This window comes from Nicotiana tabacum, chromosome 13, assembly GCF_000715075.1.
Source record: "Nicotiana tabacum cultivar K326 chromosome 13, ASM71507v2, whole genome shotgun sequence".
NCBI lineage: Eukaryota > Viridiplantae > Streptophyta > Magnoliopsida > Solanales > Solanaceae > Nicotiana > Nicotiana tabacum.
The window spans coordinates 131,617,912-131,644,320 of NC_134092.1; the positions used below are offsets into that span (position 1 = coordinate 131,617,912).

Sequence of the window (26,409 nt, forward strand, 5' to 3'; positions counted from 1 at the left end):
GCACGGTTGCTCAACTGTCATATTCAGCTTATTTATCTGAATTTAATACATGTTGAACTTATGTGCCAATTTTAGCTTTCAACCGCTTTTATTCAATTATTTTTAGAGAAAATTGAACGTCGTTTAAAACGTGTCTTTGAATTGCGTCATATGAAATGCACCCGCAATCCTGAACACATTTTATTCAACGTTTTTGGGATTTGATTTGGGTCACATGAAATGCACACCCGAGTTTAAGAAGGTAAATTATTAAAAGCGCACCTAAAGTGACTAATGTGTTATTATCTTTGGGGAGGGCTGTGAAATTCGCTAAACGGCCCATTTCGAATTCTAAGTATTTTATCATAGACATTTAAGAGAACCCCGCAATTTATGCATTTTTGTTTAGCAGGGCTCGCCTCATTTATTATTTAAAGGCCAACCTAAAGCAAACTACAATTTTCTACTTAGTTTGTCTCTAATAATAACAGAAAAATCCCTAATTAATTAGTATTGTTCAAGAACTAATATTAAGAACTTTATATATATCAATCAACAATAATCCCATTTTAAACTAAGGCATAAACTATATGGAAACATCAATTGGTTACAGTTAAGACCAGACAATCTATACATACATAGTCAAAATTTCAGCAGAAGCTATTGTTGTATACAATCTATACCTTGAGCACAGTTGGACAACTTAACACATGAATCATAACAAGAAAACAAAATTATAAACAGCAAAAGCTAATAGAATTTAACATTCAAACAAGACTTTTATTCAAATTCCAATTCGAACATCCAAATCTGCATACAAATTCAATCTGGTTCCAACTTGTGGCACTTCATTTGTTAGCAAAAGGTATGAAGGAATACCTGGAAATGAAAGTCAAAAGGGGGTGAGATCAGAAGTAAAAACAACATCAATCACCAGCAGCAACAAAACAGTCTCAGTTTTAATCCATCTATTAACCCCAGATAGTTCAATGAAACAGTATATGGAAGATGGTTTCAGCCAATTCAAAATTGAAAACCAAAAATAGAAATCAATGAAACAGTAAATTCCAGTATTTTTCAGAATGTTTTCTTAGCTCTCTGCCCATGTATATCCAGTGTATCCAGAGTGTATATCGAGTGTATACCGCTCTCTCCGCCCCCTTTTTTTCTTCTCCTCTCCGAATTTCCTAGCCTTCTACCCTATTTTAATGTTCTCCCTCTCTCAGAATCTCTTCCAAGTTTTCTTAGCTTTCTGCCCTTGTATATCCAGTGTATCCAGAGTGTATATCGAGTGTATACCGCTCTCTCCGCCCCCCTCTTTTTTTCTTCTCTAATCTGATTTTCAGCTCCCTTAAATGGGCATTCAATTAGTGCATTTTCTACTACCAATTCAACTTTTCATTTCTTTAATCATCCACTTAATTGTCCACTCAATTAGTGCTTTTAGTTAATTTGATAATGCAAATACTACCCTACCACTATTAGAAGCTTCTCAATTAGTAAATTGGCCCCAACCAGATTTTCCTCTTCTTATTCTCAATGGATTTTGGCTGAGTTTTGGTTTTGGGCCTGGCTAAATTGGCTCAACCAGATTTTCCTCTTCTTATTCTCTTTTCCTTTTCAATTTTCTTTTCCTTTTTCTTTTCAATAATTAAAACTAAAATCCTAATAAATTATAAAACACCAAATTAACTTAAAAATTAATTAATTCTAACTAATAATTATCACAAATAATTAAATGCCAAATTAAAAGAAAATCACACAATTTGACTAAAATTACAAAAATATGTATATTTTTTTTTGAATTTTTATTTTTGTAAAACATCTAATTATTAATTAATTCCAAAAAATGTAAAAATCAAATCTCAAATGAAAATGCTATATTTTTGTATTTTTAATGCATTAACAAAATTAAACATGCACACAAATATATGCAAACAATCAGGGAAATCACACAATAATTCCTAAAAATAACACATAATTAAAGAAAAGACCTAATTTTGGGAATTCTTGTGGAGTAATTCGTATGAGGCAAAAATCGCGTGCTCACAGCTGCCCCTCTTTGTCCGGAAACATGAAGAGTTTTCGTGCAAAGATAAAGTGAGCGGATACGAGCGATTTTTGCCTGTTTGAATACTCCGTGGGGAAGCATTTTTGAAAGATTTCACCGAACCTCTGCTTCAAAGGTTTCCTATATATCCTTGTCTATAAAGGAATCAGGTCAATGTAGTTCGGGAAGTTTTGGTAGCTGGGACTACCATGAAGCTGCGGTTTTGATGTTACTACTGCTGCGGCTGCTGCTGATACTGCCTACTGACCTCCTTATTACACCATGACAAAAATGAAGAAGCTAGACTAAGCTATAATCTATGCTTTACAAAGGTTTATTTCCAAACTTGATCTTGTGACTGATGTTGCCTTGTCGATTTGTGCTTCCTCCGCTGTTTATTTACTTCTGACTCGACTTGTGGTCTTCCTTCTGATTTCTGCTGGGGATTTTTGTTGTAACCCTCCGCTTTACTGACTTCAAACTTCAATGTATTCCTCTGTTATATGGGCGGGCTCCCAACTTCAAAACTTGAAAAATGTAAAGACTGAAATGTATTCCCTGCTCTCCAGGCGAGCTCCTGACTGCTAAACTTGAACTGCTTCTCCCTGTTCTCCAAGCGGGTACCTGATTGCTAGACTTGAAATGTATTTCTTGCTCTCCAGGCGGGCTCCTGACTGCTAACTTGAAATGTATACCCTGCTCTTCAGGCGGGCTCCTGAATTCAACCAAAATAGACGAAAACAAAGGAAATTTTCTGCCCCAGTTTGGGTATCTGGGAACATATGTAAGTGTAAAACGAATCACATTACCAAATATCAACAAGAACTTGAAAACTAAAACTTGAATTGTACTCCCTTGTTCTCCAGGAGGGCTCCTGACTGCTGAACTCGAACCGTCTTCTCTTGTTACTTGACACTATTTTCCCTTGCACCTCGAACCATTTCCCCTGAAACTTGAACTACCTTCCTTCGAAACTGTTTTCCCTAGAAACTTGAGTTGTCTCCCCTTGTTCTCCAGGTGGGTGCCTGATTACAACAAAATAGACAAAACAAAGAAAATTTTCTTCCCCCAGTTTGCACTAGGAAGATTTGTGAGTTGTTAGCAATATTGTAAATCAAAATATAACTTGAAATACCAAGACTAGGAAGTGCGTCTCCTAGGGGTGGAACATTAATGACTTAAACTAGGAAGTGTGTCTCCTAGGAATAAATTTAAATGACCGAGACTAGGAAGTGCATCTCCTAGGGATGAGAACTTCAGTGACTAAAACTCATACGATCCAAACTAGGAAGTGCGTCTCCTAAAAGTGTATCCTAAAAAAAATAGACTAGGAAGTGCGTCTCCTAAGGGTATAACTTTAGTGCATGGAACCAGGAATTGCGTCTCCTAGGGGAAAGTTCAATGTAGGAAGTGCGTCTCCTAAAACAAAAATATAACCTGAAAAACCCAGACTAGGAAGTGCGTCTCCTAGGGGTGAAACTTTAATGACTCAAAATAGGAAGTGTGTCTCCCACGAATGAACTTAAATGAACCAGACTAGAAAGTGCGTCTCCTAGGAGAAAATCTCAATTTAGGAAGTGTGTCTCCTAAAACACCAATACAACCTGAACTACCCATACTAGGAAGTGCGTCTCCTAGGGAGTGAAATCTCAATTTAGGAAGTGCGTCTCCTAAAACAAAAATATAACTTGAACTACCCAGACTAGGAAGTGCATCTCCTAAGGGTGAAATCTCAATTTAGGAAGTGCGTCTCATAAAACAAAAATATAACCTGAACTACCCAGACTAGGAAGTGCGTCTCCTAGGGGTGAAATCTCAATTTAGGAAGTTCATCTCCTAAAACAAAAATATAACCTGAACTACCCAGACTAGGAAGTGCATCTCCTATGGGTGAAACATCAATGACTCAAACTAGAAAGTGCGTCTTCTACGGATGAACTATCAATTTAGGAAGTGCGTCTCCTAAAACAAAATGTAATTTGGAAAACTTAGACTAAGAAGTGCGTCTCCTAGAGGTAAAACCATCAGTGACTCAAACTCATATGATCCAAACTAGGAAGTGCGTCTCCTAAAGGGTAAAATCTCAGTTTAGGAAGTGCGTCTCCTACAACAAAATATAACTTTAAAACCCAGACTAGGAAGTGCATCTCCTACGGGTTATGTGTGATCTTCTCAATAGACTTTGCGTAATCAGAATTGGGGCATTACACCTGAAAATTTCAAGCTTCCCAGCTTTGATATGAACACAGCTTCTGTCCCTGTTTCAGACAAAGAAAACTTGTGAGTTTAAATATGGTGGTTGGTTTGTGGCCTTGACTTTGCGACGATTGCTCCTTCACTTGCCATTATAACTTTGATTTCACCTTGAAAGACGTTGCTTGCTTATTGACTAACCAATTTCTCTGTCACCCATATCACAGAAAATACCTCTTCTCCGTTCAGACCCAATACCCTCTATCTATTGCATTGCTCATAAACCGACATTTACCAAACCCTTGTGTTTTCACATGAATCTCAAAGTACGACAATTGCCACCCACTCAGTGCGTATGCTGTTCTTTCTTGAATTAAACCACTGGCCTTGGCCTTGAGGTCTATTGCTCCTTCACTTGCCATGCTAGTTTTGATCTCTACTTGGAAAACCTCGCTTGTCACTGGTTAACCATTTTTGTCAATCTTACCACAAAAGGTACCTTTGATCTTTTCACCTAATACCATCCACCCGTTGCATTGTCCATGACTTGATATGTACCAAACCTTTGTGTTTCACAAGGATCCCAAAGTATATTGATTGTTACCAGCTCAGTGCTCTTGTTGTTTTTCCTGACTTGTGACACTTTGATGTGCTAGCCAGATCCCATTTTGTTCAATTGGAAAGCTGGTGGCAAATTTTGAAGTCATTTCTTATTTGTTTTGACCAAACAGACTCAAAGATAGGGAGTAACCTAGACAAAAGGCATAGAGTATAGGACAAAGGGAAGAGATTATTCCTAACAAGAAAACTACAAAGTAGAAACCTATCAGACGTGGATACCAACTCTAATGGCCATGACATGCACTTGTGGCCTATTCTGTGAAGCAAATCTGATGTTCAACTCTTGTTGTACCCTTAAACCATGAAACTGAGCTTCAATGCTCCGATTATCCAATCTGATTCACAATACTTATTCGGCTTGTAGTGCCCAGAGGGTTTTCACCATCAAGCCTATCTCGTTTTGTTCTTTTCTCTCATCTTACAGTCGCCTCAAGGTCCCCGTGAAGGTTTTCACCAATAAGACTCTCTCACTTTTTATTTCTTTCAGCTTTCATCGCCTTGCGGTACCCGTGGGGTTTTTCATCAATAAGATTCTCTCCTTTTTTTGCTTGAACCAGAGTGTTTCCCTTCATATGAATCACCTCTGCTTGCTCGACTTGGCATGTCTCGAAGACTGGTCGGAAGATTTTTCTTTGGATCGTAATGTGGGCTTTTGGATGGAGTTAGGAAGAAAGGGTATCAAAAGGCTCAAAACAACTCAATTGGGTTCAAAATTATAACTTTCGGAATCAGATTTCTTACAACTACCACAACTTCTGCCCCAATTTCTTGCTTGGGGACTTTTGGATTTTCTTTTGATGAGACCGAACCGTGAGGCTGCCTACGTATCCTTAAAAGGAATCAGGTCGAACGTAGTTCATGTTATAGGGATTACTTTGTTGTTATGATTTTCTATTTCTTTTCTTTCTCTTTTTTGCTTTCTTTTTCTCTTTTTGTTGTTTTTCTTCTCTCTTTTTTTCCTTTCTCTTTTCATTTTTTCTTTCTCTTTTTCTCTCTCTTCTTTTTTTCTTCTTCCTTTACTTATCTTTTGTGCTCGCGTTTCTGAACTTTGCTACTGATTCTAAAAGAGGGGTATGAAAGAAAATAAATGAGGCTCAAAGGGGTAACAAAGGATAACATGTTTAGATAGCAGAACAAAATGACTTCATCATTACAATCTTCAAAACATGCTAAGTACAAACAACACAATTAAACAAACCAAGGAAAACATTCGTAATATCTTTTGATTGCGCCAGACTTGATGACCATATCCACACATTCGCCTTCTACATCTGTTACATACAAAGCACCATTGGACAACACTGTCACTCTCATTACCACGAACGACCCCTTAAAAATTTGGGGCAAACTTGCTGTTATCTTCACCCGATGCAGCATGACGCATTTCAATAGTGTATTTTTATGTTCTATCTGCCCTAGTTTTACACAATTCAGGTTTGAAGTGATCTCAAAATGCCTTCATTTATTTCCTTCAAATGTCCCTACATCTTCAAAATTGTTTCATTCATTGCTTCATGACTAAACTGACTTTTTAAGACTAGGCCGAGAATTATGCACACATGTCATGTCACTAGAGTCAATCAGGAAAAGAACTAAGAAAAAAAACTAAAAGAGAACTAAATGAAAATGACTAGAAATTACAGAAAACAGAAAATTGCATTGGACAGATGGTGAAAGGATTTGAACAACAAAACAAACAAACTAAACTGGAGACACAAACCTAGAACAAACCTAGACAATGTTAGGTAAGATAAAAGAATAGAAGGGTTTGAGTCACAAGATAATATCCGGATTACAACCTTGAAAATAACCCGGACAACAGAAATGACAATAAAATAAACCACCAAAACTCCTCTCCGGCTGACCAAGAAATGGAGCGTCTTTCCAATTACCAAGAACGACATCTTAGCCACTGAGTTCCTCATCAATATTGCCAAGACCATTACTAACTTTAATATCATCAACTTCAGTCAACAAGTTCCCAAGAGGCTTTGCGTGCTCCCTGTCACTGTCATTGATCACAATTACCCCTTCTTGCATCATTCTTTCTATTTCCCTTTTCAAGGAATGACAATCTTCAATGCTATGCCCTTGGACATTAGAGTGGTACATACATCGTACAGTAGGATCAAAGCCTTTTGCATATGGGTCTGGAGTATAGCCGAGGAGCGGCTCAATCAGGCCAGAATGCTTTAACTTTTCAAATAAGCTTGTGTAGGACTCCCCAATTGGCGTGAAACTATTTCTTTGCCTTTGTTCCCTTCCTTGCCCCTATTTTCTTGGGTTGTTGGGTGCTCGAAAATGTTGTGAAGGCAAGAATGCATTATGCGGTGCTGGCGCTCGCCATAGGGAGTGACCTGGTGGTTGGGCAGATGACCAGACATTGTTCGGAGGATAATACTGATGTGGATTATGTGGAGCTAGGGGATAGGTTTGGAGTTGGAGTTGAGGCTGGGTATATTGGTGAGGCATACCCTTTGGTCCATGTCGTGACTCTGAAACGACCATGGCAACATCATCGTGTTCCTTCTGACCCAGCGAGCTTTCTGTGTCGTTCTGAATTGCTTGTGTTGTGGCTTTTAAAGCAGAATAACTCATAATCTTGCTAGACTTCAGCCCATCTTCTACCATTTCTCCCATTTTTACCACATCATTAAAAGACCTACCCACAACCGTGATCAAATGCCCAAAATAAGTTGGTTCTTGAGCTTGAAGAAAGTACTCGACCATCTCTTTTTCTTCCATGGGAGGATGGACTCTGGCAGCTTGCTCTCTTCATTTGAGCCCGTATTCCCTAAAGCTTTCATTAGACTTCTTTTGTATCTTGGCGAGGGACATGCGATCTGGGATAATTTCTATATTGTACTGAAAGTGTCTGGCAAAGGCCTGAGCCATATCATTCCACGTGTACCACCTGCCAGCATCTTGGCGGGTGTACCACTCCAGAGCTGCCCCACCCAGACTTTGACTGAAGTACGCCATCAATAATTTGTCTTTCCCACCGACACCTCTCATGTTACTGCAATAGCCTCTCAAATGGGCATGGGATCTCCATACCCGTCATATAAATCGAACTTTGGCATCTTAAACCCATCAGGCAGTTGGACGTCAGGAAACAAGAACAAGTCTTTATAAGCCACGCTCATCTGGCTCCCTATCCCTTGCATGTTTCTTAAAGACTGCTCTAAGATTTTCACCTTCCTGGATATCTCATCTTGCTTCACTGTCTTAGCAAGCTTTTCAGTTTTACCGGTTAATTTTCTTATTTAGGCTAATTCATAACTATTTTAGAATACCCAACCCTCGAGGTTTCATGTTTGACTCTTAATTTGCCCAGAATAATTCTTATTGGTATTTAATTTCTTATACCTTGTAAAACCCTTCAAATATATGAACTGAGATAAAAAAGAATTACCAGAAGAAAAGAACCCAGATGAGAAATTCGAGTATTACCCATAAAAATCAGTGTGTATTTAAGATTTCTCAAGATTTGGCTCTAGCCTCTTTCTTCTTCTCCCTTTCTTTCCTTCTCTGTTTTTTTTTCTTTTTGTCTTGTATCGTTGCAGTGCTTCTGCTTCGTCGAAAGTGGCAGAAACCAAAGAAAGGTTTGCCCTTTCTTTTAATTTGTTTTGACAAAATGGGCTTCGGTCCTTTTTTTTTTGCTTTACTTATTTATTTTTTTTTTTTGAGTTATTTTATTTCAGTAATTTGCTCCCTCTTTTTTTTTCTTTTAGTTATTATTATTATTATTATTATTATTATTATTATTATTTTCTAATGATCAATACACCCTTATTAAATATAGGGTATTACATCTTCCCCACCTTATGAAATTCGGTCTCCGAATTTAATTCGAGTACGTACCTGTAAATTGAAACAAATGCGGATACTTTACTTGCATATCTCTTTCTAGTTCCCAAGTAGCTTCTTCAACGGTATGATTTCTCCATAAAATTTTAACGAACACAATTTCTTTTGACCGTAGCTTTCTTACTTGTCTATCAATAATTGTCGTCGGCTCCTCCTCGTAAGACAATTTCTCATCAAGCGGTATAGTTGGTGCTTCAAGCACCTGAGATGAGTCTGATATACATTTTCTTAGTATTGAGACATGGAACACTGGATGAATAAAGGACAACTGAGGAGGAAGTGCCAAACGATAAGCCACCGCTCCCACTCGGTCTAATATCTCATACGGTCCTATAAACTTGGGGCTCAACTTGCCTCTTTTTCCAAACCGCATCACACCTTTCATAGGGGAGACTCGTAGGAACACCTTGTCTCCAATCGTGAATACTAAATCTCTTTTTCTCTTATAAGCATAAGACTTTTGTCTGCTTTGAGCTGCAAGCAATCTCTGTCTGATCAACTGGACCTTGTCCATAGCTTCTTGTACTAGGTCGGGTCCCAATAAGTTAGTCTCACCAGCTTCAAACCATCTGATAGGAGAATGACATCTTCTACCATAAATGCTTCGTACGGTGCCATTTGAATACTGGACTAGAAGCTATTGTTGTAAGCAAATTCAGCTAACGGTAGATAAGTGTCCCAACTACCTCCAAACTCAAGAATACAAGCTCTCAACATATCTTCCAAGATCTGTATAGTACGTTCGGACTGCCCGTCTGTCTGTGGATGAAATACAGTACTAAAATCTACTCGTGTACCTAATGCTTCTTGAAAAGATTTCCAAAAACGTGAAGTGAACTGTGATCCTCTATCAGAGATGATGGATACTGGAACTCCGTGAAGTCGGACAATTTTGTTCATAAATATTTGTGCATACCTGACTCCACCATATGTAGTCTTCACTGGCAAAAAGTGTGTTAATTTCGTTAGTCGATCTACAATCACCCATACCGAGTCATAACCTCTAAGGGTTCGTGATAGCCCGGTGACAAAATCCATAGTAATTCTTTCCCATTTCCATTCTGGAATCTCAATTTGTTAAAACAGTCCTGCGGGTCGCTGATGCTCAGCCTTGACCTGCTGACAAGTTAAACAACTAGAAACAAAGTTAGCAACATATTTCTTCATACCTTCCCACCAATAAAATTGCTTCAGGTCATGGTACATTTTTGTGGATCCAGGATATATAGTGTATTTAGTGTTGTGAGCTTCTTTAAGAATAGCATGTCTCAACCCATCTACGTCTGCTACACATAGCCTGTCACCCATTCGAAGAACACCATCACTTTCAACAATCATATCCTTGCTTTTACCAGTTAAGGCCTCTTCTCTGTATTTGCATATTCATTCATCCTCATATTGGGTGGCCTTAATGCGCTCAACTAATGAAGACTTAGCCTGAGCACAAGCCAACAATGCCTCTGAATTTCCGACACTAAATCTGATACCTGTATCTTCTAGTCTCTGAATATCTCTAGCCAAAAGTCTCTTTGCAGGGGCTATATGTGCCAAACTCCCATTAGATTTTCTACTCAATGCATCAGCCACCACATTGGCTTTTCTAGGATGATACAAAATAGAACAATCATAGTCTTTGAGTAGTTCCATCCAACGAAGCTGCCAAAGATTTAGATCTCTCTGCCGAAAGATATACTTCAGACTTTTATGGTTAGTATAAATCTCACAAGTTTCGCCGTATAGATAATGTCTCCAAATTTTTAGAGCAAATACCACTGCAGCCATCTCCAAATCATGTGTAGGATAGTTTTGCTCGTGCCTTTTCAATTGTCTCGAAGCATAAGCTATAACACGACCATTTTGCATGAGAACATATCCTAATCCCACCCTCGAAGCGTCATAGAATACAGTAAATCCTCCGGAACCTGATGGTAAGGCTAATATTGGTGCAGTTGTCAAACATGTTTTGAGTTTTCGAAAGCTCTGCTCACATTCCTCCGTCCAATGAAACTTTGCATTTTTCTATGTTATCTTGGTCAGCGGCACTGCTATTCTGGAGAAATCCTGCACAAAACGCCTGTAATAGCCTGCTAAGCCTAAAAAGCTACGAATCTCTGTAGGAGAAGTAGGTCTGGGCCATTTCTGCACAGCTTCAGTCTTCTTAGGATCTACCATAATTCCATCTTTGGATACAACATGCCCCAAAATGCTACCGAGTCTAGCCAGAATTCACACTTCGAGAACTTAACATAAAGTTGATGTTCTCGCAATGTCTGCAACACAGTCCTGAGATGATTCTCGTGTTCTCCTTGGCTATGAGAATATATCAGGATATCATCAATAAATACTATTACAAATCTATCCAGAAACGGCTTGAACACCCTATTCATTAAATCCATGAATGCTGCTGGAGCATTAGTCAGTCCGGAAGGCATCACAAGAAACTCATAGTGCCCATATCGAGTCCTGAAAGCAGTCTTAGAAATATCTTCTTCTTTGATTCTAAGTTGATGATAACCAGAACGGAGATCAATCTTTGAAAAGTGGGCAGCTCCTTGTAACTGATCAAACATGTCATCTATACGAGGCAAAGGATATTTATTACATATTTTTTTTGAGTTATTTTGTTTTAATAATTTTCTCCCTCTTTTTTTTTCTTTTAGTTATTATTTTTATTATTATTATTGTGAGCACGTGATTTTTGCACTATATGAGAATTACGCCCAAAGATTCAAAATAAAAACGATTTTCTTTTGTGTGCAATTTTTGAATTTCTTAGCATTTTTCGTATAACTATTTGTATTTTTGTCTGCGCATGCTTATTTGTTAGATTAATAAAAAATATAAAAATATGTCACATTTGCGTTTAATATTTAATTAAGTTTGTTTATAAAATGAAAAAATCATAAAAAATAATGTACGTTGCATTTTTAGCACTTAATGTCCAAATTGTGTGATTTTCTCGTTAGTCGCTATTTAGTTGTGTGTTAATTGTTATTAAGAGTTGATTGGTATTTCCAGATAAATTTTGGGTTTTATAATTTAATCTTAGTATTCTAGCTTTATTGTTATTTAGGAAATTGATAAATAGAAAAGGATAAAAATAGAAGAGATCGGATTGGGCCTTTTCTTCAATTTTAAGTCACAGGCCCAAAGATAACCAACCTTCCCCTACGACCCGGTTCATTTCAAACCGGGTCGACCCAGTCCATAACCCAAAACCACACCCCACCCTTTCTATTTTCATTCTTGAACAAAAAAACAAAGCCCTAAAGCTACCCGCCCCCCTCCATCTTCTTATTCTCAAAAACCTAACAGCCATGGCTGCCCCCCTGCCCTTCCGTCTCCTTCCCCTTCACCATATCCTTCGTTGCCACACTCACACACACGCCACCACGAAGCTCGTCTTCTCCATGTCGAGCTCGAAGCTCGTCCATGGCTGCCCTCTTCTTCATCAAGTTCCAGCAGCGACGTGAACGACCACCATCGTCCACCATCGTCGCTCAATGTCCAGCAGTCATGGCTGCCCTCTCCCTTCATCTTCAACCAGCGAACTACCCCCCCTCTCCGACGCCCGTTGTTTCTCCGTCCCAGCTCCGTCGAACCAGCTCCAAACGACTACCTCCTTCTGCGTCGTTCTTCTTCTTCTTCTTCTTCTTCTTCGTCGAGGGCAGAACCTCGCCATGAACGACCCCTCCAAGCTCTAGCTTCAAACGAAACCCCCATGACTTCCCTCCTTCCAGCTCCTCCATCGCTGCTGCTTCACTTTCTCAAACGACAGCCATGAACGACCCCAAGCAACCATGGCTGCTGCTACTCCGCTCCTGCTATGCCCGTCGTTGCTACTGCCTTCTGCTTCGTTTTTCAAATGACACCAAACGACCATCTTCTTCGATGGTCCGTTCGTGGTCGTCTTCGGCGTCGAGTTATTTTGGTGCGATAATTATTTCCGGGCAGATTTGTTTTCGTTCGAGTTCATCGTCGTTCCGATCCGGTTAGTTGGTTTAAGTTTCGTTTCTGTCCGTAATTTATTTGATATTTTTCGGATTTGAAATTAGATATGTTTGATATTAATTTCATGTTTATCGTTTTTTTATTTTTTTCAGTTTGTCTCATTTTTTTAGGAAGAAATTGTTAGTTTAATTATAATGTTGTTAGATTTAAGTTGAAGTTCAATTAATTATTTTTTCAGTTTGTTTTATTAATTTAAAAGGATTTAGTTTTAATATAGAAGAGTGTTAGTTTAAATCGTTTGAATCCGTCATGTTTGTTGTTTAATATAGATTTAATTCGTGTTCATTTTTGTTTGAAGTTCGTTTTTACTTCAGTGATTTAATGTGAGTTTATGTTTTGGTTTTTAATTTTTTGATTTAGTTTGAATCATGTAACTTTGTTGTAATTTTGCTGGATTTAATTTGAAGATCAATTGATCATTTGAGTTTAGTGATTTGAATCTGTTTATTTATTTTGTTTAAGTTTAATTTGAATTTGAGCTCAATGATTTGAATATATTTGTTTGTTATTGTTGTTGAATCTGAAAATAGGTTTGTTGTTAAAAAAATATTGTTCAGTCAAAATAATTCCAGTTTTCTTTGTTGTTCATCATATAGTTTGAGTTTGTTCATAAAATCTGATTAGGAATTGGTTATAGCTGCTATATTTTGGTTAGAATTGATTAGGTGAATTGGTTATAGCTGACGGGGTAGATTGGTAAATTGCAATATTTTCAGGGTTAAAATGGTAATTTCAGTAAGGTCATAGGGGTATTTTTGGAATTAAAATTCTAAACAATTATTTATTTTGAGTGCTCTGTCCATTAAGATTAAATAATATTTTAATAATATTAAAATAGTACATGGAGGGGGACAAAACATAATGTAGTGGGGGAATAATAATTGTTTAATGTAGGCATGAGGGACAAGATATAATGGGGGGAATAATGTATTTGTTTAATGTAGTAGGGGACAAAACATTAGGTAGTGGGATTAAAAGGGGGATGAGTGGAAGATAGTGAGTTTTAATTTTAAAAAATGCTGAAAGATGGTAATAAATAGAGGGGACTTGGACAGAATTAAAGAAAAAAAAGAAGAGTTGAATATTGAAGAGAGAGAAAAATTCCAAAAATATTAAGACTTCCAAAAATACAAATAAAAATATTCTGGAAATTAAAAGAGAGAGTAGTATACACCTGATATACAATCTAAATATTCTGATATACGGATTCAGAAATTAAGGGTTGAACATTAATTAGTTTTTCAATTCTGAAAAGATTCCCTTGGCTTCTGTCCGTTGATTATTGTCGGCGTTTCTGGATTTTTATCTTGATTTTAAAATCTGTCACTGGTTTCTCGTTGCTGGTTGTTACTGGTTGCTGGGTGTTGCTGGTGTTATATGCTACTGAATTTCTGCTGATCTCCCTTTTCTTTTGCTTCCAATATCAGGTACACAACTGACACGCTGGTTACTGTAAACTGGAACATGAAGCATGAATACGAAATGAAGAGTTGAAGTTCTGAATTTATTTTAATTATATTCTGAATTTTATTTGTATATATAAATTATTTAGCTTACTCTATTCAGAATCATGTAGTTGTTTAATATATATAGTAGAACATCTGACGATAGCTTAACGGGTGAACTATCTATGTATTGCCTAAAAAATAAATAAATGGTGTAGTAACTCTGTCTAGTTAATTTGTTATTGTTGGATGATTATCTTGTCTCAAAAAGCATGTTAGCTGATTTAGACTATTCTTAAACATTCAACAGTTAGTCCATTAAACGAATAGACCATTTCAGAACTTGTAGGAATATTGTTTAGTTAAATACTATTGGTCAATTTCAGCATGTAAATGGTCTAGGATTAAAATTAGATTGCCAAGTTTTTTTTTAATTTGACAAACTGTGAACATGCCTAGTATAATGTAACTAGGTAGTAACATGTAAATAAGATGGCCCAGGTCCAGTTTTATGCCATATACGTTGGGCCTGGGCCCGCATTAGCAACGGACTGCCCTGATTGCATCATTTTCAGATTTTATGAATCATATTCGAAACCTAACTATAAAAACTCAAGCATGTAAATAAATTAAGACCTTTTCTCTTTCATTTTTATAGAGACAAATTTAATAGAGAAAAATGTAGGCATTTTAGGATTGTCCTTTTAAAATAAATGAGATGAGCCTCGCCCAATAAAACACACAAATTGCGGGGCCCTCAATAAATGTTTAATTGAATACTTAGATTTCGAGATGGGCCGTTTAGCAAATTTCACGGTCTTCTCCAAAGTAATAAAGCGTTAGATTCTTTAGGCACGATTTTAATAATACTACATCCCTAAACTCGGGTGCGCATTTATGCGACCCAAATCCAAATCTCAACGGAGTCAAAACGTGTCAACAACCATGGGTGCATTGATTGCGATGTGGTTCGAAACACATTTTCACGACGTTGCAATTCTAAAAATAATAATAATAAAAGCGGTTTAAAGTTGATAAAAGCACATAAATTATAATATGTATTAAAATCAGATATCTAGCCATTACAACAGTTTAAGCGACCGTGCTAGAACCACGGGATTCGGGGGTGCCTAACACCTTCCCTCGGGTCAACAGAATTCCTTACTTAGAATTTCTGGTTCGCAGACTTCATTTGGAAAGTCGAATATTTTCCTCGATTCGGGATTCAATCGGTGACTTGGGACACCATAAATCTCCCAAGTGGCGACTCTGAAATAAATAAATAAATAAATCCCGATTCGATTGTCCTTTAATTGAAAAAAACTCCCTTCCGTGCCCCTTCGCGGGCGAGAAAGGAGGTGTGACAATTATTATTATTTGCTAATGATCAATACACCCTTATTAAATATAGGGTATTACATATTTTTTTCTTAATCTCCATTTGTATATAGATTTTTGAGTTTTTGATTATTGTTAAGGAAATATTCTCTATTTGTAATGTAATTTATGTAAAGTATCAATAGATAACTTTTAGTGACAGAGTTCTATAAATACAAATAAATGTAATAGTGAAATTATCAATAAATTAAGTATGTAAATATATTTTACTCTATCAATATATAAACTACTAGTCTCTCTGTACGTGCAACGCACGTGTATTATGTTTTTTGTATTACGTTTTTTTTATTTTATAGAATATATATATATATACACACACTAAATAACTAATGCATATATATTTGAAAAATATTTGATTTAATTATAAATTACAAAGTTAAATGCACCAAAAGCTAGCATAATGTAACCTTAAGATCTTTTATAATTAAAATTAAAATCTTTTATGATTAAAGTCAAAATTATTCTATCTCTGATTTCTATTCTTCTAGCTAGGCATCATGGTATCACTTATACTTCGATATATCTCGCTTTTTAAACTCGATTGCTCCAATAGACTATGTCGAAAGAGATATAGTTTGACTAACTTTATGATCTTCTCCATATTCTTTAGCAATAACAATATTAATTGTGTCTTGGTATAATCTTCTCAAGGTTAATTGCTCTTTTCTGCAATACTTAAGCATCACTTTTTTATATTTTAATGTATATGTCAAGCACAACATCTTCAATTTCATCATATATACCTATAAGTAATTTTATTTATAAATTGCATAGCAATAAAAAAAAAATTAGTAACTCTTAACTACTAAATAAAATTAGATAATCTATACAATCAAATTAAGGGCAAAGATCCATAAACCCCGCGTACTATTCAAAATTATTCTATTTCTTATTCTTCAATAAACTCTTAGAGCATTGATATATTTCTCGGATGACTAAACTTGTAAGGATATGTCCTTCTCTTTTCATTTAACGAAATGAGACTCAGATAATTAAAGGCGATATAAATTCAACAATGAAACATTTATAAGTTATGAAATAAAAAATAAAAATAAAAATAAAATGATGCTTAGATAAGATGAAAGTATTAAAAAGAATTGATACATCTATTAATACGATTACGAAAAGTTTTACAACAAAGTTTTGTCGATTCTTCATTAGAGCTATCTTATAAACTTGCTTCACATAAAGAAGCTTAGGATACATTAGCAAGATAGCTAAAAAAAAATAGTCAAATTCCAATGAGAAGAAAGGATGGATAGTAAGTTATTACTGAACTTACACTTACAATTTTGTTTTTATAAGCAGTTGTTTCAGTCTGCTTTGGTCATGCCATATTTAATATGAAAGTACAACAACAACAACAACCCAGTATAATCTCACTTAGTGGGGTCTGGGGAGGGTAGTGTGTATGCAGATCTTACCCCTACCCTAGGGTAGAGAGACTGTTTCCAAATAGACCCCCGGCATCCTTCCCTCCAAGAACTTCCCACCTTGCTCTTGGGGAGACTCGAACTCACAACCTCTCGGATGGTAAGCAACCCCTCTTGTCTTAATATTTAATATGAAAGTAGATCATAGAAATCCAACCGCGTTGCAGATGTCTAAATACCTAACTTCTCCACGTTGGAAAATAAACATAGCATTTAAAATAAAGGTTTTAAATACATAGTTTTTGGGTTTAATATATTTAAAACTACATAAAGATGTACAGTAACTTTATTTTATTTTATTTTTTAAAACTATTGTCAAAGAAAACGATTACTTAACTCACAAAAAAGTAAAGCAGAACTCTATCGACAAAATTTCTTTGTTATTTTTTTTTGCTATATCTCGATTGGACTAAAAATATAAGAAAGGAAGAGTAAAGGCACATAAACTAAAATATGAATAAAGTATAAATTAAAATGATTCGATAAATCCGTTTCGAGAAGTCTATTGTTAAAGAAAATGATTATGTGACTTGTAAAATGTAAAATAAAACTCTCTTTTTTTGGTTGGGTCTTATCCACCTGGTATTCATACCCGCATTGGAGCTCGACTATTTTCGGATTTGCGCCGGGTAAGGCCCATTCAAGGGGGAAACGCTCCATAACGGGATTTTCCCCATACCCATGGCTCAAATCCAAGACCTAGATCCGGTTAAGGGTGAAGGGATCCTATCCATCCCATTACATAATAATTAAACTCTACCTACACAATCTGTTTGGCGTATGTCTATTATCGATATAGTACTTCTACACTCATCTTTTCGTAATCTAACAGTACATCCTATGCAAAGAGCAACGTGAAGAATTGTTTGTACGCTTTTAACTTGAGGTTCTAAATCGAGAATATAGAGCACAAATCACAGAAAATTTGAAAAGCAAAATAATCAAAAGAAAGTCGCATAAAAGTGAGTAAAGGAAAGGAAAACAATGCATCATTTCAGGAATGGTAATAATGAGGAAAGGAATAGCTTGTGGTAGAATCTAGCAATGAAACTAATCCTTGCAGGTTTACCGTAACATTCTTGTAAATTCCATCTTGTTGTTTTCCGCTTGACCCTCACTCTATTATGTCAGTTTTATATGGAAAGACTCTTCTGTAATCCAAAAGGCACTTGTGCAATTTCAATGATCCATTATAATGTCATCAATCGCTGCAACTTTAATAACCCATTATAATGTCATCAATCGTTGCAACTTTACCTTTCATTAGTTGCGTTAGGTTTTTCTTCTTAATTAACATAATTAGGTATTTAAAAGGGGTAAAATGATAATTTAACTTTTACATTAAGGAGTTCATGCTTTTAATATAAATATAGATATAGATATAGATAAGCTCAACAACAACATACAGTGGTACAGTCAAAGGATAAAAAATTTCTTTTCACATGGACGTGGTTACTGCAAGTCTTGCATCAAAGGATGTTGTAATCTCTTTACCGAATTTCTGTTTCAAATAATACTTTACTAATTTCACCTCTAGAGCTGAAGTTTGGCAGTTACAAAACAGAAACTTTAGCTCTAGAGCTGAAGCTTACAAACAAAAACTTCAGCTCTAGAGCTGATGTTCGATAGTTACAAAACAAAAATTTCAGTTCTAGAGTTGAACTTCAGGCCTGGCTACTAGAATGCTGAAGTTTTGCGTGATTGCCTTTGCTACTTCAGCCCCGTATACTGAAGTTATGCGAAAAAGCGGGTATGCTTGCAATTGTTTTTGCAAAGTGGGCACAAGTTAAAACGTGACACAAAAAGCATGTATAGATGCAAATACCCCAATATATATTATTTTTATTACCTCCACTTGTTGAAATTGGCAAGTCCCCCATCGGTGGGATAACCATTTTAGTTAAGATTTTTTCTTATAAAAGGAGGCCTAATGTTTAGGATTTAAATACACCTCTCATTTGCCTTCTCATCTGTTTAAGGCATTTGTATCTTCTCTCTTTAGTATTATTTCATTTGTATTTTTGGAGTGGAATAAAATATTGGTTGTGTCCGAGGAGTAGGCAAAATTGGTCGAACCTCGTAAATTCTGGTGTTCCTTTTATTGTTGCTTTATTGTCTTATTTATTATTTAGTGGCTGCCATATTTTTGGTATAGTAGTTGTGACTCATTCACACTATATATATTTGGCTTCCGCAACAATTGGTATCAGTGCCAAGGTACTGTCTAAGTATGCTCTGTGAATTGCAGCATAGTCTGATCTTCCACATCAGAAAAGATTTATCTTGGTAACTGAGTCAAGGTTCTGTCTGAGTATGCTCTGGGGTTGTAGCTTAGTATGATCTTCTACATCAGAAAGGAAATAATCTTGATTTGTGTCGTCAGCTATTAAATAATATTTGTGTCAAAAATGGGAGACAATAAACAAGAAGAATCTATATCAAGTGTCAGCAATACGTCATCATTGGCATATTCGCTTATGACAAGAATTGTGTCAAATGCGAAATTTGCGGTAGAAATTTTTGACGGGTCCGAACATTTTGGGATGTGGCAAGGCGAGGTTCTAGATGTTCTTTTTCAACAAGGACTAGATCTGGCCATTGAAAAAAAGAAACCAGATGTTATTGGAGAAGAAGATTGGAAGATTCTCAACCGTGTTGCTTGCGGTACCATTCGATCCTACCTTGCTAGAGAGCAGAATATCCATTCACAAAGGAAACTTCTGCATGTAATTTATGGAAAGCACTAGAGGATAAATTTTTGAAGAAAAATAGTCAAAATAAGTTGTACATGAAGAAGAGACTGTTTCACTTCACATATGTTCCTGGTACCACGATGAATGAACATATCACCAGTTTCAATAAGTTGGTCACAGATTTGCAAATTATGGATACAACTTATGATGATGGTGACTTGGCCTTGATGTTGTTGGCGTCACTTCCTGATAAGTACGAGCACCTTGAAACTACTCTACTCCATGAAAATGACGAAGTTTCTCTCAGAGAAGTTTGTTCGGCTTTGTACAGCTATGAACAAAGAAAGCGAGAAAAACAGAAGGGCGGAGAAGGAGAATCACTATTTGTGAGGGGTCGTCCTCAAAATCAAACGAGGACAAAGAAGGGAAGATCCAAGTCAAGATCCAAACCCAGCAAAGATGAATGTGCCTTTTGTCGAGAAAAGAGGCACTGGAAGAAAGACTGTCCGAAGTTGAAGAATAAGGCCAAACATAACAATGGAAAGGCCATTATGGATTCAAATGTAGCTGATTGTGATGATTCAGACTTCTCATTAGTTACAACAGAGTCATCAACATCATAAGACATATGGTTGATGGACTCGGCTTGTAGCTATCATATGTGTCCCAACAGGGACTGGTTCATGGAATTTCAAGAAGGAGAATATGGAGTCATCCACACAGCGGATAATAGCCCTCTTACCTCATATGGCATTGGTTCAATACGATTAAGGAACCATGATGGAATGATCAGAACATTGATAGATGTTCGATATGTACCGGATTTGAAGAAGAATCTCATCTATGTGGAAGCCCTAAAATCAAAAGGGTTCAAAATCATTGCAGAAAATGGAGTGATGAGAGTATGCTCTGGTGCACTAGTGGTAATGAAGGCTAATCGGAAGAACAATAACATGTACCGCTATCGTGGTATTACAGTTATTGGGACAGCGACAGTGACGTCCAGTGACGACAAAGAGGCAAAAGCAACCAGGCTATGGCACATGCATTTGGGACATGGTAGAGGAAAATCCTTGAAGACTCTATCAGATCAAGGATTGTTGAAAGGAGTAAAGACTTGCAACTTGGAGTTTTGCGAGCATTGTGTCAAAGGGAAACAGACAAGGGTTAAATTTGGTACAGCGATCCATAATACGGAAGGCATTTTGGATTGTGTACACTCTGATGTTTGGGGTTATTCCAAAACACCTTCATTGGGTGGGAAGCACTATTTTGTAACCTTTGTTGATGATTTTTCCCGAAGAGTATGAGTGTATACAATGAAGAGCAAAGATGAAGTGCTGGGGATTTTTCTCAAATGGAAGACGATGGTGGATAATCAAACAGGCAGAAGGATCAAGTGTATTAGCACAGACAATGGAGGTGAATACAAAAATGATCATTTCAACAAGGTCTGTGAAAATTATGGCATCGTCCGACACTTCACTGTCAGACATACACCACAACAGAATGGAGTGGCAGAACGCATGAACCGGACCTTGTTGGATAAGGTACGGTGTATGTTGTCCAATGCTGGCTTGGACAAAGAATTTTGGGCTGAGGCAATTACATATGCATGCCACCTCATTAATCGTCTACCATCTGCTGCTATTGATGGCAAGACACCGTTTGAAAAATGGTATGGAAAGCCTGCTGTAGATTATGACTCTTTGCACGTGTTTGGCTCAACCGCATATTATCATGTGACAGAGTCAAAATTGGATCCAAGGGCAAAGAAGACTATTTTTATGGGGATTACTTCTGGAGTCAAAGGATATCGTTTATGGTGTCCTATGGCAAAGAAAGTAATATTCAGCAGGGATGTTACCTTCGATGAATCTGCTATGGTAAATAAGGTAACAAGTGAAGATACCAAACAAAATGAAGGTGCTTCTAAGCCGGTGGAGTTTGAGGGAAAATTTATCTTTCCTACACAAGAAGTAGAAGAGGAAACAAATGAAGATTACCCTCAGGAACCTCAACAACAACTTGAATCAATAGCAACCAGCAGGCCAAAAAGGACAATAACAAAACCTGTTCGTCTCATAGAGACAGTTGCTTGTGCAACCGCAATTGTAGCTGATGATGTTCCTACCACTTATAAAGATGCAGTCCAAAGTTCAGAAGAAGATAAGTGGAGGATTGCCATGAATGATGAAATACAGTCCCTTCATCAGAATCATACATGGAGATTGGCCAATCTCCCGAAGGGAAAGATAGCAATTGGGTGCAAATGGGTATTTGCAAAGAAAGAAGGATTTCCTAACCAAGAAGATGTTCGCTACAAAGCAAGATTGGTGGCCAAAGGATATGCTCAAAAGGAGGGAATTGATTACAATGAAGTATTTTCTCCAGTTGTAAAACATTCCTCAATTCGAATTATGTTGGCTTTGATAGCACAATTGGATTTGGAACTAGTTCAGATGGATGTAAAAATTGCGTTTTTACATGGAAACTTGGAGAAGGAAATCTACATGACTCAGCTAGAAGGATTCAAAGTTGCTGGAAAGGAAAATATGGTGTGCAAACTTGAAAAATTGTTGTACGGATTGAAACAATCTTCTAGACAATGGTACAAGCAATTTGACAAGTTTATGTTGCAGCAAGGGTACAAGAGAAGCAAATACGATCATTGTGTGTATTTGCGCATGCTTAAAGATGGTTCCTTTATATATCTTCTCCTATATGTTGATGATATGTTGATAGCTTCCAAGAATTCGGAAGAAATTGATAAGTTGAAGATTCAACTGAAGAATGAGTTCGAGATGAAGGATCTGGGTGAGGTAAAGAAAATTCTTGGCATGGAGATAATAAGAGATAGACGTTCAAAGAAACTCTATTTATCTCAGAAAGAATATTTGAAGAGAGTATTACAACGTTTTGGCATAGATGACAAGACTAAGCCAGTTAGTACTCCACTTGCTCCTCATTTTAAGCTAAGTACTACTATGTCGCCAAAGGATGAAGCTGAACGAGAGTATATGTCAAAGGTACCATACACAAATGTTGTTGGTAGCTTGATGTATGCAATGGTCTGTACGAGACCTGACATTTCACAAGCTGTTGGAGTTATTAGCAGATATATGCATAATCTAGGAAAGGAGTATTGACAAGCTGTGAAGTGGATTCTACGGTATATTCATAATACTGTAGATGTTGGGTTAGTTTTTGAGCAGGAAGACAATCAATCTGTAGTTGGATACCGTGACTCAGATTTTGCGGGTGATCTGGACAAACGAAGATCAACTACTGGTTATGTGTTTACTTTTGCAAAGGCACCAGTTAGTTGGAAGTCTACTTTGCAGTCAACAGTTGCTTTGTCTACGACAGAGGCAGAGTACATGGCTATTACAGAGGTTGTGAAGGAGGCAATTTGGCTTCAAGGGTTGCTAATGGAGCTTGGTATTGAACAAAAAGGTATCACAATCTTTTGTGATAGTCAAAGTGCTATTCAATTAGCGAAGAACCAAGTTTATCATGCAAGGACGAAACACATTGATGTTCGGTATCATTTCATACAAGAAATCATAGAAGAAGGTGGAGTCACGGTAAAAAAAAATTCATACTACAGAGAATCCTGCTGATATGCTGACAAAAGTGGTGACTGCGATCAAGTTTCAACATTGTTTGGATTTGATCAACATTGTTGAACACTGAAAATTGAAGATGAAGACACAACCAAAATTTATTACCGAGAGAAAATTGAAGATGTGGAATCTTTCCAAGGTGGAGATTTGTTGAAATTGGCAAGTCCCACATCGGTGGGATATCCATTTTAATTAAGATTTTTTCTTATAAAAGGAGGCCTAATGTTTAGGATTTAAACACACCTATCATTTGCCTTCTCATCTGTTTAAAGCATTTGTATCTTCTCTCTTTAGTATTATTTCACTTGTATTTTTGGAGTGGAATAAAATATTGGTTGTGTCCGAGGAGTAGGCAAAATTGGTCGAACCTCGTAAATTCTGGTGTTCCTTTTACTGTTGATTTATTGTCTTATTTATTGTTTAGTGGCTGCCATATTTTTGGTATAGTAGTTGTGACTCATTCACACTATATACATTTGGCTTCCGCAACACCACTAACCATCACTAAGAAAATAGAACATGATAATAGAACCGAGAGCTGCAGAAAACACCACTGCAATTATAAAAAGTGCTTTTGGTGAGAAACAATTTGTATTTGGTTAATTAATTTAAAAAGTATTTTTGAGTAGTAATTAGTATTTAGTCAAACTTTTGAAAACTGCTTCTAAGTGTATTTTTCTCAAAAGTGCTTTCAGAAAAATGCTTTTGGAGAGAAGCTATTTTTTTTATTCTCAAAAAATGCTTCTGTTTCTCCTCAAAAGCACTTTTTTCCTTCCAAAAGCTTGACCAAACACGTCATTAGTGGGCGTATGGGGCATAAAGAATGGTAAAATTCCCAAAAAAATAATAATTTTTTTTAAAGTAAAAATGGTATTTGACAACTTGAGTTGTGTTTGGACATAAATATATTTTTATATTTTTTTGAGTGATTTGAGTGAAATTTTTTAAAAATAACTTTTTGGAGTTTAATTAATTTTTTAAAAAGTAAAATTATTTTCAAGTGAAAGTTGAAAATATTATGGGCAAATACTGATTTCGAAAAGAAATGAATTTTTTTTTGTCCAAACGTTTATTAGTATTATTTTTTACGTTATTTGGTCACTATTTCTATTCCAGTATTATTTTATACATTAACCATCATATGACCAATATAAGCTTCATTTTTTAAAATGAAAGAATGATAAAAATAAAATATTACTATTAAGACATTAATGAGGGAGATTAGGGATAAAAATGAAGACTTTCCATTTGTTTATATCCAATTCGGTCATATCTTTTGAGAAAAGCGAGGTCTTTGTTTTTCACTTCCCTAGTTAAACAAATATGATTTGCTTTAATGGCTAGTATTCTTGCCTACAATTTTAGAAGGAAAAAGGTCCAAACATATTTCTATATTATTGTAAATAGTTATATTCATCCTCCGTTATATTTTTCGTTTAAATTTATTCCTACCGTTAAAAAGGTAAAAAAATTTAGTTCAAGTTCGTTTTTCTCTCAAATTCACCAAATCAGTGTTTGATTCACGATTTTAAGCTCAAAACGGCTACACCCCACCGATTTACTCTATGCATAATCAGCAAATCAAATGGGGTTTCAAAAAATTTCGGCACCCAACGAACGTAGTTTCGAATATTTCATCGCAGATTATTCAAATGAGATTTTCTTTTTTTGATTTTTAGCTTTAATAACAACTACAAACAAGTTTTTTTGAAGGAGAGAAAATTGAGACACCATCATCATTGCAATCTTTAAAGGTTAGTATGAAAATTAAATTGTAAAATTTAGGAATTGTGGTGTTTTGATGTTTGAAAACTGACTTATTGAGCTTGAAACAGAAAAATAGCTATTGGTTTTGGAGTTTGTCTGGTTATATTTCAAGCATATCATTGCTGATATATTGAAGGGCTTGAACGGAGAAGAAGATTAATTTCATTTTGGTGAAGGTGATGTCTGCAATGGAAAGGTAAAGGAGAAATAATGGGAGGAAATGAAAAAAATATTTTTTTTGGTGAGAAAGATAATATTGCAAATATAATTAAAGTTACTATAGAGAGGGTGATGCCTATGCATCGACAATATAGTTGTTTGATAGTTGTACTGTCTATTACAAGGATTAATACTATCTATTCTAACTATGCTATCCACCCCATTCACTCCATTGGAGGCAGTTGTTTCCTGAGCAGCATCATAGTTCCAAAAAGTATTTTGATCCATGCCCATATCTTATTCCTGCGGTGTGTATGTTGTCTTTCTATAACGAATCACTCCTGCCTGATCCATTTGCAAAAAGGTACTGACAAAATATGGGAGTTCTCCAAAAATTGTTGGTTTTTCAGTAGATTGCATGGTGCATCACGCCTTAGCTAAACCATCGTCCACCTCATTCCCCTATGCTATGCCCTACTGATTTAAGGCCTCCGCCCGATCCTGAATGTACATTTTTTCGGGTTCATCTTCCATTGATGTTTTATTAACCTTTCGAAGACCTTGCGTAAATTTTCGATGTGGTCGGTTCTTTCTTTTGAAAAGACTACCAAATCGTCCACGTAAGGCTCGCATATGTTATGTAGGAGGTCACGATAATTTGTGTCATCGCTCTTTGATATGTTGCACTTTCTTTTTCTTTTTTTTTGGGCATATCGTAGTAAGGAAAGGAAGTGAGGGCACTCATTCGAATCGAATAGCTGAAACTACTATAACACCTATTTTTCTGCTTTAAGAGAAGCCTTCTAGCTCGTTTTAAAGCGTTGAAGAGAGAGATAGGACATTCTAAAGATAGTTGTTGAGGAAACATCTGATTTCTAGCTACGAGTCCGTTTTCAAGCTAATTGAATGCCTATCTACTGCTAGTCCTGTTTTACTATCTGCTCTTACTGCTCTCGTTGCCGGTGTGACAGTCCGAGTAGACAGTGCTCTATTTCCTGTTGTTTTTGGGGTTCATAACCGGTGCTATGTAGGTGTGTGCAATAGTAGTATTATGCAGTTGGCCCAGGAGGTACCTGCAGTCAGCTAGTATATTAATATAAACTATGTTGTCATTTTTTAACATGGTAAGTACCTCTGATGCATTGATGTTTATTTCCAGCGGAA

General features: G+C 36.4%; 1 protein-coding gene across 1 annotated transcript; it reads right to left on the reverse strand.

Annotated features, from left to right (window-relative positions):
* Window positions 1-763: 763 nt before the first annotated feature.
* On the reverse strand, window positions 764-10,051 carry LOC107776623 (uncharacterized). The gene is made up of 5 exons (XM_075229043.1): window positions 9,883-10,051; window positions 9,630-9,654; window positions 9,092-9,282; window positions 8,708-8,962; window positions 764-858 (listed from the first exon to the last, which is right to left on the reverse strand). The coding sequence occupies exons 1-5, from the start codon at window positions 10,049-10,051 to the stop codon at window positions 764-766; spliced, it is 735 nt and encodes a 244-aa protein (XP_075085144.1).
* Between the last annotated feature and the right edge of the window lie 16,358 nt (window positions 10,052-26,409).